At 61.7% G+C, this 17,737-nt stretch overlaps 1 protein-coding gene across 1 annotated transcript in view; it reads left to right on the top strand.

The window, feature by feature from the left end:
• VARS1 (valyl-tRNA synthetase 1) overlaps positions 1 to 17,737 on the top strand; it is a gene marked incomplete at both ends in the record, with an annotated part of 97,394 nt that overhangs the window by 52,405 nt on the left and 27,252 nt on the right. The window contains 2 exons of the mRNA XM_052670826.1: positions 4,485 to 4,557; positions 11,617 to 11,728. Coding sequence (XP_052526786.1) covers positions 4,485 to 4,557; positions 11,617 to 11,728 — 185 coding nt within the window. The remainder of the gene's footprint in view (positions 1 to 4,484; positions 4,558 to 11,616; positions 11,729 to 17,737) is intronic.

Below are 17,737 nucleotides of genomic sequence, written 5' to 3'. Positions count from 1 at the left end.
ACATCCAGATCCCATCCAGATCCCATCCAGATCACACAGATCCCGCGGATCCCATCCAGATCCCATCCAGATCACACAGATCCCAACCAGATCACACAGATCCCATCCAGATCCCATCCAGGTCCCATCCAGATCCCATCCAGATCACACAGATCCCATCCAGATCCCGCTGATCCCATCCAGATCCCATGCAGATCCCATGCAGATCCCATGCAGATCCCACGGATCCCATCCAGGTCCCATCCAGATCCCATCCAGGTCCCATCCAGATCCCATCCAGATCACACAGATCCCATCCAGATCCCGCTGATCCCATCCAGATCCCATCCAGATCACATCCAGATCACATCCAGATCCCATCCAGATCCCATCCAGATCACACAGATCCCGCGGATCCCATCCAGATCCCATCCAGATCACACAGATCCCAACCAGATCACACAGATCCCATCCAGATCCCATCCAGGTCCCATCCAGATCCCATCCAGATCACACAGATCCCATCCAGATCCCGCTGATCCCATCCAGATCCCATGCAGATCCCATGCAGATCCCATGCAGATCCCACGGATCCCATCCAGGTCCCATCCAGATCCCATCCAGGTCCCATCCAGATCCCATCCAGATCACACAGATCCCATCCAGATCCCGCTGATCCCATCCAGATCCCATCCAGATCACATCCAGATCACATCCAGATCCCATCCAGATCCCATCCAGATCACACAGATCCCGCGGATCCCATCCAGATCCCATCCAGATCACACAGATCCCAACCAGATCACACAGATCCCATCCAGATCCCATCCAGGTCCCATCCAGATCCCATCCAGATCACACAGATCCCATCCAGATCCCGCTGATCCCATCCAGATCCCATGCAGATCCCATGCAGATCCCATGCAGATCCCACGGATCCCATCCAGGTCCCATCCAGATCCCATCCAGGTCCCATCCAGATCCCATCCAGATCACACAGATCCCACAGATCCCATCCAGAATCCACAGATCCCATCCAGATCACACAGATCCCATCCAGATGACACAGATCCCATCCAGATCCCATCCAGATCCCATCTAGATCCCATCCAGATCACATCCAGATCACACAGATCCCATCCAGATCCCATCTGCATCCCATTCAGATCCCATCCAGATCCCATCCAGATGACACAGATCCCATCCAGATCCCATCTAGATCCCATCCAGAACCCACAGATCCCATCCAGGTCCCATCCAGATCCCATCCAGATCACACAGATCCCATCCAGATCCCGCTGATCCCATCCAGATCCCATCCAGGTCCCATCCAGATCCCATCCAGATCACACAGATCCCACAGATCCCATCCAGAACCCACAGATCCCATCCAGATCACACAGATCCCATCCAGATCCCATCCAGATGACACAGATCCCATCCAGATCCCATACAGATCCCACAGATCCCATCCAGATCCCACAGATCCCATCCTGACGATTAGAAACCCCAGGTAGATCCCAGAGATCCCACAGATCCCATCCAGACCATTAGAAACACCAGGGAGATCACACAGATCCCATCCAGATCCCACAGATCCCATCCTGACCATTGGAAACGCCAGGGAGATCTCACAGATCCCACAGATCCCATTCCAACCCTTAGAAACGCCAGGGAGATCCCACAGATCCCACCCAGATCCCACAGATCCCACAGATCCCGTACAGATCCCACAGATCCCATCCAGACCCTTAGAAACCCCAAAGAGATCCCACAGCTCTCAGATCCCATCGAGATCCCATCGATCCCATCCAGACCATTGGAAACCCCATAGAGATCCCACAGATCCCCTCGCTATAGGGCCACCTTACACCCTTATAGGGCCACCCCCACCCCTTATAGGGCCACCCTACACCCTTATAGGGACACCCTACACCCCTATAGGGCCACCCCCCCCCCCCCTTATAGGGCCACCCTACAGCCTTATAGGGCCGCCCCACAACCCTTTAAAGCCCATCTCTCCCCTTATAGGGCCACCCTACACCCTTATAGGGTCACTCCTCCCCTTATAGGGCCACCCCCACCCCTTATAGGGCCACCCTACACCCTTATAGGGTCACCCCTCCCCTTATAGGGCCACCCCCACCCCTTATAGGGCCACCCTACAGCCTTATAGGGCCGCCCCACAACCCTTTAAAGCCCATCCCACCCCTTATAGGGCCACCCTACACCCCTATAGGGCCACCCTACACCCTTATAGGGCCACTCCCTCCCTTATAGGGCCATCCTACATCCCTATAGGACCACCCTACAGCCTTATAGGGCCACCCTACAGCCTTATACGGACACCCCCACCCCTTATAGGCCCACCCCCCCCCATAGGGCCACCCTACAGCCTTATAGGGCCGCCCCACAGCTCCTATAGGGCCACCCTACACCCCTTTAGGGCCACCCTACACCCCTATAGGGCCACCCTCCCCGCCTTATAGGGCCACCCCACCCCTTATAGGGCCACCCCCCCACCCCCATAGGGCCACCCTACACCCTTATAGGGCCGCCCCCAGCACTTATAGGGCCGCCCTACACCCTTATAGGGCCACCCTACAGCCCTATAGGGCCGCCCCCAGTGCTTATAGGGCCGCCCCCTTCCCCCCCATTATCAGGCCACCCTACACCCTTATAGTGCCACCCTACACCCTTATAGGCCCAGCCCCCCCCTTTATAGGGCCACCCTACACCCTTATAGGGCCGCTCCCAGTGCTTATAGGGCCACCCTCGTTATAGGGCCACCCTACAGCCCTATAGGGCCGCCCCCAGTGCTTATAGGGCCGCCCCCTTCCCCCCCCATTATCAGGCCACCCTACACCCTTATAGGGCCACCCCCCCCCTTATAGGGCCACCCTACAGCCTTATAGGGCCGCCCCACAACCCTTTAAAGCCCATCTCTCCCCTTATAGGGCCACCCTACACCCTTATAGGGTCACTCCTCCCCTTATAGGGCCACCCCCACCCCTTATAGGGCCACCCTACACCCTTATAGGGTCACCCCTCCCCTTATAGGGCCACCCTACACCCCATAGGGCCACCCTACACCCTTATAGGGCCACCCCACCCCTTATAGGGCCAACCCCCCCACCCCCATAGGGCCACCCTACACCCTTATAGGGCTGCCCCACAACCCTTTAAAGCTCATCCCACCCCTTATAGGGCCACCCTACACCCCTATAGGGCCACCCTACACCCTTATAGGGCCACTCCCTCCCTTATAGGGCCATCCTACATCCCTATAGGACCGCCCTACAGCCTTATAGGGCCACCCTACAGCCTTATAGGGACACCCCCACCCCTTATACGGCCCACCCCCCCCCATAGGGCCACCCTACAGCCTTATAGGGCCGCCCCACAGCTCCTATAGGGCCACCCTACACCCCTATAGGGCCACCCTACACCCTTATAGGGCCACCCTCCCCGCCTTATAGGGCCACCCCACCCCTTATAGGGCCAACCCCCCCACCCCCATAGGGCCACCCTACACCCTTATAGGGCCGCCCCCAGCGCTTATAGGGCCACCCTCGTTATAGGGCCACCCTACAGCCCTATAGGGCCGCCCCCAGTGCTTATAGGGCCGCCCTCTTCCCCCCCCATTATCAGGCCACCCTACACCCTTATAGGGCCACCCCTGTTATAGGGACACCCTACACCCCTATAGGGCCACCCCCCCCCACCTTATAGGGCCACCCTACAGCCTTATAGGGCCGCCCCACAACCCTTTAAAGCCCATCTCTCCCCTTATAGGGCCACCCTACACCCTTATAGGGCCACCCCTGTTATAGGGCCACCCTACAGCCTTATAGGGCCACCCTACAGCCCTATGGGGCCGCCCCCAGTGCTTATAGGGCCGCCCCTTATAGGGCCACCCCCCCCCCCTTATAGGGCCACCCTACACCCTTATAGGGCCACCCCTGTTATAGGGCCACCCTACAGCCTTATAGGGCCACCCTACAGCCCTATGGGGCCGCCCCCAGCGCTTATAGGGCCGCCCCTTATAGGGCCACCCTACAGCCTTATAGGGCCGCCCTACAGCCCTATAGGGCCACCCTACAGCCTTATAGGGCCACCCTACACCCTTATAGGGCCACCCCTTATAGGGCCACCCTACCCCCCTTTATAGGGCCACGCCCCCCCCCCTTGTTATAGGGCCACCCTACAGCCTTATAGGGCCGCCCCCACCCCATAGGGCCACCCTACAGCCTTATAGGGCCACCCTACCCCCCTGTTATAGGGCCACCCTACACCCTTATAGGGCCACCCTTGTTATAGGGCCACCCTACACCCTTATAGGGCCGCCCTACAGCCTTATAGGGCCACCCTACAGCCTTATAGGGCCGCCCTACAGCCTTATAGGGCCACCCTACACCCTTATAGGGCCACCCCTGTTATAGGGCCACCCTACAGCCCTATAGGGCCGCCCGCAGCGCTTATAGGGCCGCCCGGTGTCCCCGCAGGGACTGGTGCATCTCGAGGCAGCTGTGGTGGGGGCACCGCATCCCGGCCTACCGCGTGCGCGGCCCCAATGCGGTGAGCGGGGATGGGGGGCCAGGGGTCCTTATGGGGTTAGGGGGTCTTTATGGGGTTGGGGGGTCCTTATGGGGTCCTTATGGGGTTGGGGGGTCCTTATGGGGTTGGGGGGGCCTTGGGGGGTTGGGGGGTTGGGGGGTCCATGGGGTGGCTGTGGGGTTTTGGGGTCCATATGGGGTTGTGGGGTTTTGGGGTCGATGGGGGGCTGTGGGGTTGTGGGGTCCTTATGGGGTTGGGGGGTCCTTATGGGGTCGGGGGGGCCTTATGGGGTTGTGGGGTCCTTATGGGGATGGGGGGTCCTTATGGGGTTGGGGGGTCCTTATGGGGTTGGGGGGTCCTTATGGGGTTGTGGGGTCCATGGGGGGCTGTGGGGTTGGGGGGTCCTTGTGGGGTTGGGGGGTCCTTATGGGGTTGTGGGGTCCTTATGGGGTTGGGGGGTCCTTGTGGGGTTATGGGGTCCTTATGGGGTTGTGGGGTCCTTATGGGGTTGTGGAGTGGCTGTGGGGTTGTGGGGTGGATGGGGGGTTGTGGGGTTTTGGGGTCCTTATGGGGTTGTGGGGTTGTGGGGTGGATGTGGGGTTGTGGGGTTGTGGGGTCCTTATGGGGTTGTGGGGTTGTGGGGTCAATGGCGGGTTGTGGGGTTGTGGGGCGGATGTGGGGTTGTGGGGTTTTGGGGTGGATGGGGGGTTGTGGGGTCCTTGTGGGGTTGTGGGGTTGTGGGGTCCTTATGGGGTTGGGGGGGCCTTGTGGGGTTGGGGGGGCCTTGTGGGGTTGGGGGGTTGGGGGGTCCATGGGGTGGCTTTAGGGTTTTGGGGTCCATATGGGGCTGTGGGGTTGTGGGGTTGTGGGGTCCTTATGGGGTTGTGGAGTGGCTGTGGGGTTGGGGGGTTGTGGGGTCCTTATGGGGTTGGGGCGTCCTTATGGGGTTGGGGGGTTGTGGGGTCCTTATGGGGTTGGGGGGTCCTTATGGGGTTGGGGGGTTGTGGGGTCCTTATGGGGTTGGGGGGTCCTTATGGGGTTTTGGGGTTGGGGGGTCCTTATGGGGTTGGGGGGTTGTGGGGTCCATATGGGGTTGTGGGGTCCTTATGGGGTTGTGGGGTTGGGGGGTCCTTATGGGGTTGTGGGATCCTTATGGGGTTTTGGGGTTGGGGGGTCCTTATGGGGTTGGGGGGTTGTGGGGTCCATATGGGGTTGGGGGGTCCTTGTGGGGTTGTGGGGTCCTTATGGGGATGGGGGGTCCTTGTGGGGTTGTGGGGTCCTTATGGGGTTGTGGGGTTGTGGGGTCCTTATGGGGTTGGGGAGTTGTGGGGTTGTGGGGTCCTTATGGGGTTGTGGGGTCCATATGGGGTTGAGGGGTTCTGGGGATGTGGGGTGGATGTGGGGTTGTGGGGTTTTGGGGTCCTTATGGGGTTGGGGGGTCCTTGTGGGGTTGGGGGGTCATTATGGGGTTGGGGGGTCTTTATGGGGTCAGGGGGTCCTTATGGGGTTGTGGGGTCCTTATGGGGTTGGGGGGTCCTTATGGGATCCATGGGGGGTTGTGGGGTCCATGGGGGGCTGGGGGGTTGGGGGGTTGTGGGGTCCTTATGGGGTTTTGGGGTCCTTATGGGGTTGGGGGGTCCTTATGGGGTTGGGGGGTTGTGGGGTCCTTATGGGGTTGGGGGGTCCTTATGGGGTTGGGGGGTTGTGGGGTCCTTATGGGGTTGTGGGGTCCTTATGGGGTTGGGGGGTCTTTATGGGGTTGTGGGGTCCTTATGGGGTTGTGGGGTTGTGGGGTCCTTATGGGGTTGGGGGGTTGTGGGGTCCTTGTGGGGTTGGGGGGTCCTTATGGGGTCGGGGGGGCCTTATGGGGTTGGGGGGTCCTTATGGGGTCAGGGGGGCCTTATGGGGTTGGGGGGTCCTTATGGGGATGGGGGGTCCTTATGGGGTTGGGGGGTTGTGGGGTCCTTATGGGGTTGGGGGGGCCTTATGGGGTTGGGGGGTCCTTATGGGGTCGGGGGGGCCTTATGGGGATGCGGGGTCCTTATGGGGTTGGGGGGTCCTTATGGGGTTGGGGGGTTTTGGGGTCGATGGGGGGTTGTGGGGTCCTTATGGGATTGTGGGGTTGTGGAGTGGCTGTGGGGTTGTGGGGTCCTTATGGGGTTGGGGGGTCCTTATGGGGTTGTGGGGTCCTTAAGGGGTTGTGGGGTCAATGGGGGGCTGTGGGGTTGTGTTGTCCATATGGGGTTGTGGGTTGGGGGGTCCTTATGGGGTTGGAGGGTCCTTGTGGGGTTGTGGGATCCTTATGGGGTTATGGGGTTGTGGGGTCCTTATGGGGTTGTGGGGTTGTGGGGTCCATATGGGGTTGTGGGGTCCATATGGGGTTGTGGGGTCCTTATGGGGTTGTGGGGTTGGGGGGTCCTTATGGGGATGGGGGGTCCTTATGGGGTTGGGGGGTCCTTATGGGGTTGGGGGGTTGTGGGGTGGCTGTGGGGTTGTGGGGTCCTTATGGGGTCAGGGGGTCCTTATGGGGTTGGGGGGGCCTTGTGGGGTTGGGGGGCCTTATGGGGTTGGGGGGTTGTGGGGTCAATGGGGGGTTGTGGGGTTGTGGAGTGGCTGTGGGGTTGTGGGGTCCTTGTGGGGTTGGGGGGTCCTTATGGGGTTGGGGGGCCTTATGGGGTTGGGGGGTTGTGGGGTCAATGGGGGGCTGTGGGGTTGTGGGGTCCATATGGGGTTGTGGGTTGGGGGGTCCTTATGGGGTTGTGGGGTCCTTGTGGGGTTGTGGGATCCTTATGGGGTTTTGGGGTTGCGGGGTCCATATGGGGTTGTGGGGTTGGGGGGTCCTTATGGGGATGGGGGGTCCTTATGGGCTTGTGGGGTCCTTATGGGGTTGGGGGGTCCTTATGGGGTTGTGGGGTCCTTATGGGGTTGGGGGGTTGTGGGGTGGCTGTGGGGTTGTGGGGTCCTTATGGGGTCGGGGGGTCCTTGTGGGGTTGTGGGGTCCTTATGGGGTTGGGGGGTCCTTATGGGGTTGTGGGGGCCTTGGGGGTTTGGGGGGTTGGGGGGTCCATGGGGTGGCTGTGGGGTTTTGGGGTCCATATGGGGTTGGGGGGTTTTGGGGTCGATGGGGGGTTGTGGGGTCCATGGGGGGTTGTGGGGTTGTGGGGTCCTTATGAGGTTGGGGGGTCCTTATGGGGTTGGGGGTTCCTTATGAGGTTGGGGGGTCCTTATGGGGTTGTGGGGTCCTTATGGGGTTGTGGGGTTGTGGGGTCAATGGCGGGTTGTGGGGTTGTGGGGCGGATGTGGGGTTGTGGGGCTTTGGGGTCGATGGGGGGTTGTGGGGTCCTTGTGGGGTTGTGGGGCTGTGGGGTCCTTATGGGGTTGTGGGGTTGTGGAGTCGATGGGGGGTTGTGGGGTTGTGGGGTCAATGGGGGGTTGTGGGGTTGTGGGGTCCTTGTGGGGTTGTGGGGTTTTGGGGTCAATGGGGGGTTGTGGGGTGGATGGGGGGTTGTGGGGTTGTGGGGTCCTTGTGGGGTTGTGGGGTTTTGGGGTCAATGGGGGGTTGTGGGGTTGTGGGGTGGATGGGGGGTTGTGGGGTTGTGGGGTCCTTATGGGGTTGTGGGGTTGTGGGGTCAATGGCGGGTTGTGGGGTTGTGGGGCGGATGTGGGGTTGTGGGGTTTTGGGGTCCTTATGGGGTTGTGGGGTTGTGGGGTCAATGGGGGGCTGTGGGGTTGTGGGGTCTTTGTGGGGTTGTGGGGTTTTGGGGTCCTTGTGGGGTTGTGGGGTTGTGGGGTGGATGGGGGGTTGTGGGGTTGTGGGGTCCTTGTGGGGTTGGGGGGTTGTGGGATCCTTGTGGGATTGTGGGGTTTTGGGGTCAATGGGGGGCTGTGGGGTTGTGGGGTCCTTATGGGGTTGTGGGGTCCTTATGGGGTTGGGGGGTCCTTATGGGGTTGTGGGGTCCTTATGGGGTTGGGGGGTCCTTATGGGGTTGTGGGGTCCATATGGGGTTGTGGGGTCCTTATGGGGTTGTGGGGTTGGGGGGTCCTTATGGGGATGGGGGGTTGTGGGGTCCATGGGGGGCTGGGGGGTTGGGGGGTTGTGGGGTCCTTATGGGGTTGGGGGGTCCTTATGGGGTTGGGGGGTCCTTGTGGGGTTAGGGGGTCCTTATGGGGTCGGGGGTCCTTATGGGGTTGTGGGGTCCTTATGGGGTTGGGGGGTCCTTATGGGGTTGGGAGGTTGTGGGGTCGATGGGGGGCTGTGGGGTTGTGGGGTACTTGTGGGGTTGGGGGGTTGGGGGGTCTATGGGGTGGCTTTAGGGTTTTGGGGTCCATATGGGGCTCTGGGGTTGTGGGGTTGTGGGGTCCTTATGGGGTTGTGGAGTGGCTGTGGGGTTGGGGGGTTGTGGGGTCCTTATGGGGTTGGGGGGTCCTTATGGGGTTGTGGGGTCCTTATGGGGTTGGGGGGTTGTGGGGTCCTTATGGGGTTGTGGGGTCCTTGTGGGGTTGGGGGGTCCTTGTGGGGTTGGGGGTCCTTATGGGGTTGTGGGGTTGTGGGGTCCTTATGGGGTTGGGGGGTCCTTATGGGGTTGTGGGGTCCTTATGAGGTTGGGGGGTCCTTATGGGGTTGTGGGGTTGTGGGGTCCTTATGGGGTTGTGGGATCCTTGTGGGGTTGTGGGGTTGTGGAGTCGATGGGGGGTTGTGGGGTTGTGGGGTCCTTATGGGGTTGGGGGGTTGGGGGGTCCTTGTGGGGTTGTGGGGTTGTGGGGTCAATGGGGGGTTGTGGGGTTGTGGGGTCCTTGTGGGGTTGGGGGGTTTTGGGGTCAATGGGGGGTTGTGGGGTGGATGGGGGGTTGTGGGGTTGTGGGGTCCTTATGGGGTTGTGGAGTGGCTGTGGGGTTGTGGAGTGGATGGGGGGTTGTGGGGTTGTGGGGTCCTTATGGGGTTGTGGGGTCAATGGCGGGTTGTGGGGTTGTGGGGCGGATGTGGGGTTGTGGGGCTTTGGGGTCGATGGGGGGTTGTGGGGTCCTTATGGGGTTGTGGGGTCAATGGCGGGTTGTGGGGTTGTGGGGCTTTGGGGTCGATGGGGGGTTGTGGGGTCCTTATGGGGTTGTGGGGTCGATGTGGGGTTGTGGGCTTGTGGGGTCCATATGTTGTTGTGGGGTTGTGGGGTGCATGTGGGGTTTTGGGGTGGATGTGGGGTTTTGGGGTTTGGGGATCCATATGGGGTTGTGGGGTTGTGGGGCTGATGTGGGGTTGTGGGGTTGTGGGGTTGTGGGGTCGATGGGGGATTGTAGGGCGGCTGTGGGGCAGATGGGGGGCTGTGGGGTGGCTGTGGGGGCTGTGGGGTTGTGAGGCCTTAGGGTGGCTTATGGGGCAGCTGTGGGGTTGTGGGGTCAATGGGGGGTTGTGGGGTTTTGGGGCAGTTGTGGGGCTGTGGGGCTGTGGGGTTGTGAGGCCTTAGGGTGGCTTATGGGGCAGATGTTGACTTATGGGGCTTTGTGTCCCTATGGCTCTCTGTGGGTCCCTATGGGTCCTTATGGGTCCTTATGGGTCGCTGTGGGTCCCTATGGGTCCCAATGGGTCTCTATGGGTCGGTGTGGGTCTCTATGGGTCCCTATGGGTCCTTATGGGTCGGTGTGGGTCCCTATGTGTCCCTATGGGTGCCTATGGGTCTCTATGGGGCCCTATGGGTCCCTATGGGTCCTTATGGGTCGCTGTGGGTCCCTATGGGTCCCAATGGGTCTCTATGGGTCGGTGTGGGTCTCTATGGGTCCCTATGGGTCCTTATGGGTCCCTATGGGTCCCTATGGGTCCCTGTGTGTCTCTATTGGTCCCTATGTGTCCCTATGGGTCCCTATGTGTCCCTATGGGTCCCCATGGGTCCTTATGGGTCGCTGTGGGTCTCTATGGGTCCTTATGGGTCGGTGTGGGTCCCTATGGGGCCCTATGGGTCCTTATGGGTCGGTGTGGGTCCCTATGGGTCCCCTATGGGTCCTTATGGGTCGCTGTGGGTCCCTATGGGTCCCTATGGGTCCTTATGGGTCGGTGTGGGTCCCTATGTGTCCCTATGGGTGCCTATGGGTCTCTATGGGTCCCTATGGGTCTCTGTGGGTCCGTATGGGTCCCTATGGGTCCTTATGGGTCCTTATGGGTCGCTGTGGGTCCCTATGGCTCCCAGTGGGTCTCTATGGGTCGGTGTGGGTCTCTATGGGTCCTTATGGGTCGGTGTGGGTCCCTATGGGTCCCTATGGGTCCTTGTGTGTCCTTATGGGTCCCTATGGGGCTCTATGGGTCCCTGTGTGTCCCTATGGGTCCCCATGGGTCCTTATGGGTCGGTGTGGGTCCCTATGGGTCCCTCTGGGTCGGTGTGGGTCCCTATGGGTCGGTGTGGGTCCTTATGGGTCACTGTGGGTCTCTATGTGTCCTTATGGGTCGGTGTGGGTCCCTATGGGTCGGTGTGGGTCCCTATGGGTCCCTATGGGTCCTTATGGGTCGCTGTGGGTCTCTATGGGTCCCTATGGGTCCTTATGGGTCGCTGTGGGTCTCTATGGGTTCCCATGGGTCCTTATGGGTCGGTGTGGGTCTCTATGGGTCCCCATGGGTCCTTATGGGTCGGTGTGGGTCCCTATGGGTCCTTATGGGTCGGTGTGGGTCTCTATGGGTCCCTATGGGTCCCTATGGGTCTTTATGGTTCTTTGTGTCTCTATGGGTCCCTATGGGTCCCCATGGGTCCTTATGGGTCGGTGTGGGTCCCTATGGGTCCCTATGGGTCCTTATGGGTCGGTGTGGGTCTCTATGGGTCCCTATGGATCCCTATGGGTCTTTATGGTTCTTTGTGTCTCTATGGGTCCCTATGGGTCCCCATGGGTCCTTATGGGTCGGTGTGGGTCCCTATGGGTCCCTATGGGTCCTTATGGGTCGGTGTGGGTCCCTATGGGTCCCTGTGTGTCCCTATGGGTCCCCATGGGTCCTTATGGGTCGGTGTGGGTCCCTATGGGTCCCTATGGGTCCTTATGGGTCGGTGTGGGTCCCTATGGGTCCCTATGGGTCCTTATGGGTCGCTGTGGGTCTCTATGGGGCAGGGCAGCCCCGATGGCGACGGCCCGTGGTTCTGCGGTCGGACGGAGGAGGAGGCGAGGAACAAAGCGGCCAAAGAGCTGGGAGTGCGGCCTGAGAGCCTCAGCCTGGAGCAAGGTGGGGGGGGGAGGGGGTGTGGGGCAGGGCGGGGGGATGTGGGGCCATGTGGGGCAGGGTGGGGCGCCGTGGGGTGGGGTGGGATGATGTGGGGTGGTATGGGATGCTATAGGGTGGTGTGGGGAGATGTGGGGCACTATGGGCGCTATGGGGTGCTGAGGGGTGGAGAGATGTGGGGCACTATGGGCGCTATGGGGTGCTGTGGGGTGGGGTGGGATGATGTGGGGTGGTATGGGGTGCTATAGGGTGTTGTGGGGAGATGTGGGGCACTATGGGCGCTATGGGGTGCTGTGGGGTGGGGCGGTGTGGGGTGCTGTGGGGTGGGGAGATGTGGGGCACTATGGGGTGCTGTGGGTGGGGAGATGTGGGGCACTATGGGCGCTATGGGGTGCTGTGGGGTGGGGAGATGTGGGGCACGTTGGGGTGCTATGGGGTGCTGTGGGGTGGGGAGATGTGGGGCACTATGGGCGCTATGGGTGCTGTGGGGTGGGGATGATGTGGGGCACTATGGGTGCTAAGGGGTGCTGTGGGGTGGCGAGATGTGGGGCACTATGGGTGCTATGGGGTGCTGTGGGGTGGGGTGGGATGATGTGGGGTGTTATGGGATGCTATAGGGTGGTGTGGGGAGATGTGGGGCGCTATAGGCACTATGGGGTGCTGTGGGGCGGGGAGATGTGGGGCACTATGGGCGCTATGGGGTGCTGTGGGGTGGGGAGATGTGGGGCGCTATGGGGTGCTGTAGGGTGGGGAGATGTGGGGCACTATGGGCGCTATGGGGTGCTGTGGGGTGGGGTGGGATGATGTGGGTTGGTATGGGATGCTATGGGGTGGTGTGGGGAGATGTGGGGCACTATGGGCGCTATGGGGTGCCGTGGGGTGGGGCATTGTGGGGTGCTGTGGGGTGGAGAGATGTGGGGCACTATGGGGTGCTATGGCGTTCTATGGGGTCGGGAGATGTGGGGCGCTATGGGCGCTATGGGGTGCTGTAGGGTGGGGAGATGTGGGGCACTATGGGTGCTATGGGGTGCTGTGGGGTGGGGTGGGATGATGTGGGGTGTTATGGGATGCTATAGGGTGGTGTGGGGAGATGTGGGGCGCTATAGGCGCTATGGGGTGCTGTGGGGCGGGGAGATGTGGGGCACTATGGGCGCTATGGGGTGCTGTGGGGTGGGGAGATGTGGGGCGCTATGGGGTGCTGTGGGGTGGGGAGATGTGGGGCACTATGGGCGCTATGGGGTGCTGTGGGGTGGGGTGGGATGATGTGGGTTGGTATGGGATGCTATGGGGTGGTGTGGGGAGATGTGGGGCACTATGGGCGCTATGGGGTGCTGTGGGGTGGGGAGATGTGGGGCACTATGGGTGCTATGGGGTGCTGTGGGGTGGGGTGGGATGATGTGGGGTGTTATGGGATGCTATAGGGTGGTGTGGGGAGATGTGGGGCACTATGGGCGCTATGGGGTGCCGTGGGGTGGGGAGATGTGGGGCACTATGGGCGCTATGGGGTGCTGTAGGTGGGGAGATGTGGGGCACTATGGGGCGCTATGGGGTGGGCTGCAGTGTAGTGATGTGGGGCCCATTGGGGTGCCCATTGGGGTGCTGTTGGGTGGGGAGATGTGGGGCACTATGGGGTGCTATGGGGTTCTATGGGGTCGGGAGATGTGGGGCGCTATGGGCGCTATGGGGTGCTGTGGGGTGGAGATGTGGGTGCACTATGGGGTGCTGTGGGGTTCTATGGGGTCAGGAGATGTGGGGCACTATGGGTGCTATGGGGTGCTGTGGGGTGGGGTGGGATGATGTGGGGTGTTATGGGATGCTATAGGGGTTCTATGGTGTGGGAGATGTGGGGCACTATGGGTGCTATGGGGTGCTGTGGTGTGGGGAGATGTGGGGCACTATGGGCGCTATGGGGTGCTGTGGGGCGGGGAGATGTGGGGCACTATGGGCGCTATGGGGTGCTGTGGTGTGGGGAGATGTGGGGCACTATGGGCGCTATGGGGTGCTGTGGGGTGGGGAGATTTGTGGTGATGTGGGGCACGTTGGGGTGCTGTGGTGTGGGGAGATGTGGGGCAGGATGGGTGCTATGGGGTGGGGTGGGATGATGTGGGGCACTATGGTCGCTATGGGGTGGGGTTGGGCACTATGGGGTGCTATGGGGCGGGGTGGAGAGATGTGGGGCACCATGGGCGCTATGGGGTGCTGTGGGGTGGGGTGGGATGATGTGGGGTGGTATGGGATGCTGTGGGGTGGTGTGGGGAGATGTGGGGCACTATGGGCGCTATGGGGTGCTGTGTGGTGGGGAGATGTGGGGCACTATGGGCGCTATGGGGTGCTATGGGGTGGAGTTGGGTGCTAAGGGGTGCTGTGGGGTGGCGAGATGTGGGGCACTATGGGTGCTATGGGGTGCTGTGGTGTGGGGTGGGATGATGTGGGGTGGTATGGGATGCTATAGGGTGCTGTGGGGAGATGTGGGAAGATGTGGGCGCTATGGGGTGCTGTGGGGTGGGGAGATGTGGGGCACTATGGGCGCTATGGGGTGCTGTGGGGTGGGGAGATGTGGGGCGCTATGGGGTGCTGTGGGGTGGGGAGATGTGGGGCACTATGGGCGCTATGGGGTGCTGTGGGGTGGGGTGGGATGATGTGGGTTGGTATGGGATGCTATGGGGTGGTGTGGGGAGATGTGGGGCACTATGGGCGCTATGGGGTGCCGTGGGGTGGGGCATTGTGGGGTGCTGTGGGGTGGAGAGATGTGGGGCACTATGGGGTGCTATGGGGTTCTATGGGGTCGGGAGATGTGGGGCACTATGGGCGCTATGGGGTGCTGTAGGGTGGGGAGATGTGGGGCACTATGGGTGCTATGGGGTGCTGTGGGGTGGGGTGGGATGATGTGGGGTGTTATGGGATGCTATAGGGTGGTGTGGGGAGATGTGGGGCACTATGGGCGCTATGGGGTGCTGTGGGGTGGGGAGATGTGGGGCACTATGGGCGCTATGGGGTGCTGTGGGGTGGGGAGATGTGTGGTGATGTTGGGCACGTTGGGGTGCTGTGGTGTGGGGAGATGTGGGGCAGGATGGGTTCTATGGGGTGGGGTGGGATGATGTGGGGCACTATGGTCGCTATGGGGTGGGGTTGGGCACTATGGGGTGCTATGGGGCGGGGTGGAGAGATGTGGGGCACCATGGGCGCTATGGGGTGCTGTGGGGTGGGGTGGGATGATGTGGGGTGGTATGGGATGCTGTGGGGTGGTGTGGGGAGATGTGGGGCACTATGGGGTGCTGTGGGTGGGGAGATGTGGGGCACTATGGGCGCTATGGGGTGCTGTGGGGTGGGGATGATGTGGGGCACTATGGGATGCTATGGGGTGGTGTGGGGAGATGTGGGGCACTATGGGCCCATTGGGGTGCTGTAGGGTGGCGAGATGTGGGGCACTATGGGGTGCTATGGGGTGCTGTGGGTGGGGAGATGTGGGGCACTATGGGTGCTATGGGGTGCTGTGGGGTGGGGAGATGTGGGGCACTATGGGTGCTATGGGGTGCTGTGGGGTGGGGTGGGATGATGTGGGGCACTATGGGCGCTATGGGGTGCTGTGGGGAGATGTGGGGCACTATGGGCGCTATGGGGTGCTGTGGGTGGGGAGATGTGGGGCACTATGGGCGCTATGGGTGCTGTGGGGTGGGGAGATGTGGGGCGCTATGGGGTGCTATGGGGTTCTGTGGGGTGGGGAGATGTGGGGCACTACGGGCGCTATGGGGTGCTATGGGGTGGGATGGGATGATGTGGGGTGGTATGGGATGCTGTGGGGTGGTGTGGGGAGATGTGGGGCACTATGGGGTGCTATGGGGTTCTATGGGGTCGGGAGATGTGGGGCACTATGGGCGCTATGGGGTGCTGTAGGGTGGGGAGATGTGGGGCGCTATGGGGTGCTATGGGGTGGGGTGGGAGATGTGGGGCGCTATGGGCGCTATGAGGTGCTGTGGTGTGGGGAGATGTGGGGCGCTATGGGGGCGCTATGGGGTTCTATGGGGTCTGGAGATGTGAGGCACTATGGGCGCTATGGGGTGCTGTGAGGCGGGGTGGGGAGATGTGGGGCACTATGGGCGCTATGGGGTGCCATGGGATGGGGAGATGTGGGGCACTATGGGCGCTATGGGGTGCTGTGGGGTGGGGAGATGTGGGGCACTATGGGCGCTATGGGGTGCTGTGGGGTGAGGTGGGATGATGTGGGGCACTATGGGTGCTATGGGGTGCTGTGGGGTGGGGAGATGTGGGGCACTATGGGCGCTATGGGGTGCCGTGGGGTGGGGAGATGTGGGGTGCTATGGGCGCTATGGGGTGCTGTGGGGTGGGGAGATGTGGGGCACTATGGGGTGCTATGGGGTGCTGTGGGGTGGGGTGGGATGATGTGGGGCACTATGGGGTGCTATGGGGTTCTATGGGGTCGGGAGATGTGGGGCACTATGGGCGCTATGGGGTGCTGTGGGTGGGGAGATGTGGGGCGCTATGGGCGCTATGGGGTGCTGTGGGGTGGGGAGATGTGGGTCGCTATGGGGTGCTATCGGGTTCTATGGGGTCGGGAGATGTGGGGCACTATGGGCGCTATGGGGTGCTGTGGGGTGGGGAGATGTGGGGCACTATGGGCGCTATGGGGTGCTGTGGGGTGGGGAGATGTGGGGCACTATGGGCGCTATGGGGTGCTGTGGGGTGGGGAGATGTGGGGCACTATGGGGCGCTATGGGGTGCTGTGGGGTGGGGAGATGTGGGGCACTATGGGCGCTATGGGGTGCTGTGGGGTGGGGAGATGTGGGGCACTATGGGCGCTATGGGGTGCTGTGGGGTGGGGAGATGTGGGGCACGTTGGGGTGCTATGGGGTGCTGTGGTGTGGGGAGATGTGGGGCACTACGGGCGCTATGGGGTGGTGTGGGGTGGGATGGGATGATGTGGGGTGGTATGGGATGCTGTGGGGTGGTGTGGGGAGATGTGGGGCACTATGGGGTGCTATGGGGTTCTATGGGGTCGGGAGATGTGGGGCGCTATGGGCGCTATGGGGTGCTGTAGGGTGGGGAGATGTGGGGCGCTATGGGGTGCTATGGGGTTCTATGGGGTCGGGAGATGTGGGGCGCTATGGGCGCTATGAGGTGCTGTGGTGTGGGGAGATGTGGGGCGCTATGGGGTGCTATGGGGTTCTATGGGGTCTGGAGATGTGAGGCACTATGGGCGCTATGGGGTGCTGTGGGTGGGGAGATGTGGGGCACTATGGGCGCTATGGGGTGCTGTGGGGTGGGGTGGGATGATGTGGGGTGGTATGGGATGCTGTGGGGTGGTGTGGGGAGATGTGGGGCACTATGGGCGCTATGGGGTGCCGTGGGGTGGGGAGATGTGGGGCACTATGGGCGCTATGGGGTGCTGTGGGGTGGGGAGATGTGGGGCACTATGGGGTGCTATGGGGTGCTGTGGGGTGGGGAGATGTGGGGCACTATGGGGTGCTATGGGGTGCTATGGGGTGGGAGATGTGGGGCACTATGGGCGCTATGGGGTGCTGTGGGTGGGGAGATGTGGGGCACTATGGGCGCTATGGGGTGCTGTGGGGTGGGGTGGGATGATGTGGGGTGTTATGGGATGCTATAGGGTGGTGTGGGGAGATGTGGGGCACTATGGGCGCTATGGGTGCTGTGGGGTGGGGAGATGTGGGGCACTATGGGCGCTATGGGGTGCTGTGGGGTGGGGTGGGATGATGTGGGGTGGTATGGGATGCTATAGGGTGGTGTGGGGAGATGTGGGGCGCTATGGGCGCTATGGGCGCTATGGGGTGCTGTGGGGTGGGGAGATGTGGGGCACTATGGGGTGCTATGGGGTGCTGTGGGGTTGGGCACTGTGGGTCACTTATGGGATGCTGTGGGGCACTGTGGGTCAATTCTTGGGCACTGTGGGTCACTTATGGGGCGCTATGAGGTGCTGACGGGTTACTTATGGGGCACTGTGGGTCACTTATGGGGCGCTATGGGATGCTGACG

Source organism: Tympanuchus pallidicinctus, unplaced genomic scaffold (assembly GCF_026119805.1).
Source record: "Tympanuchus pallidicinctus isolate F22 unplaced genomic scaffold, pur_lepc_1.0 scaffold99, whole genome shotgun sequence".
NCBI classification, from domain to species: Eukaryota; Metazoa; Chordata; class Aves; order Galliformes; family Phasianidae; genus Tympanuchus; species Tympanuchus pallidicinctus.
Note: the sequence above shows the minus strand (reverse complement) of the source record. Positions and strands in the feature narration are given on the sequence as shown.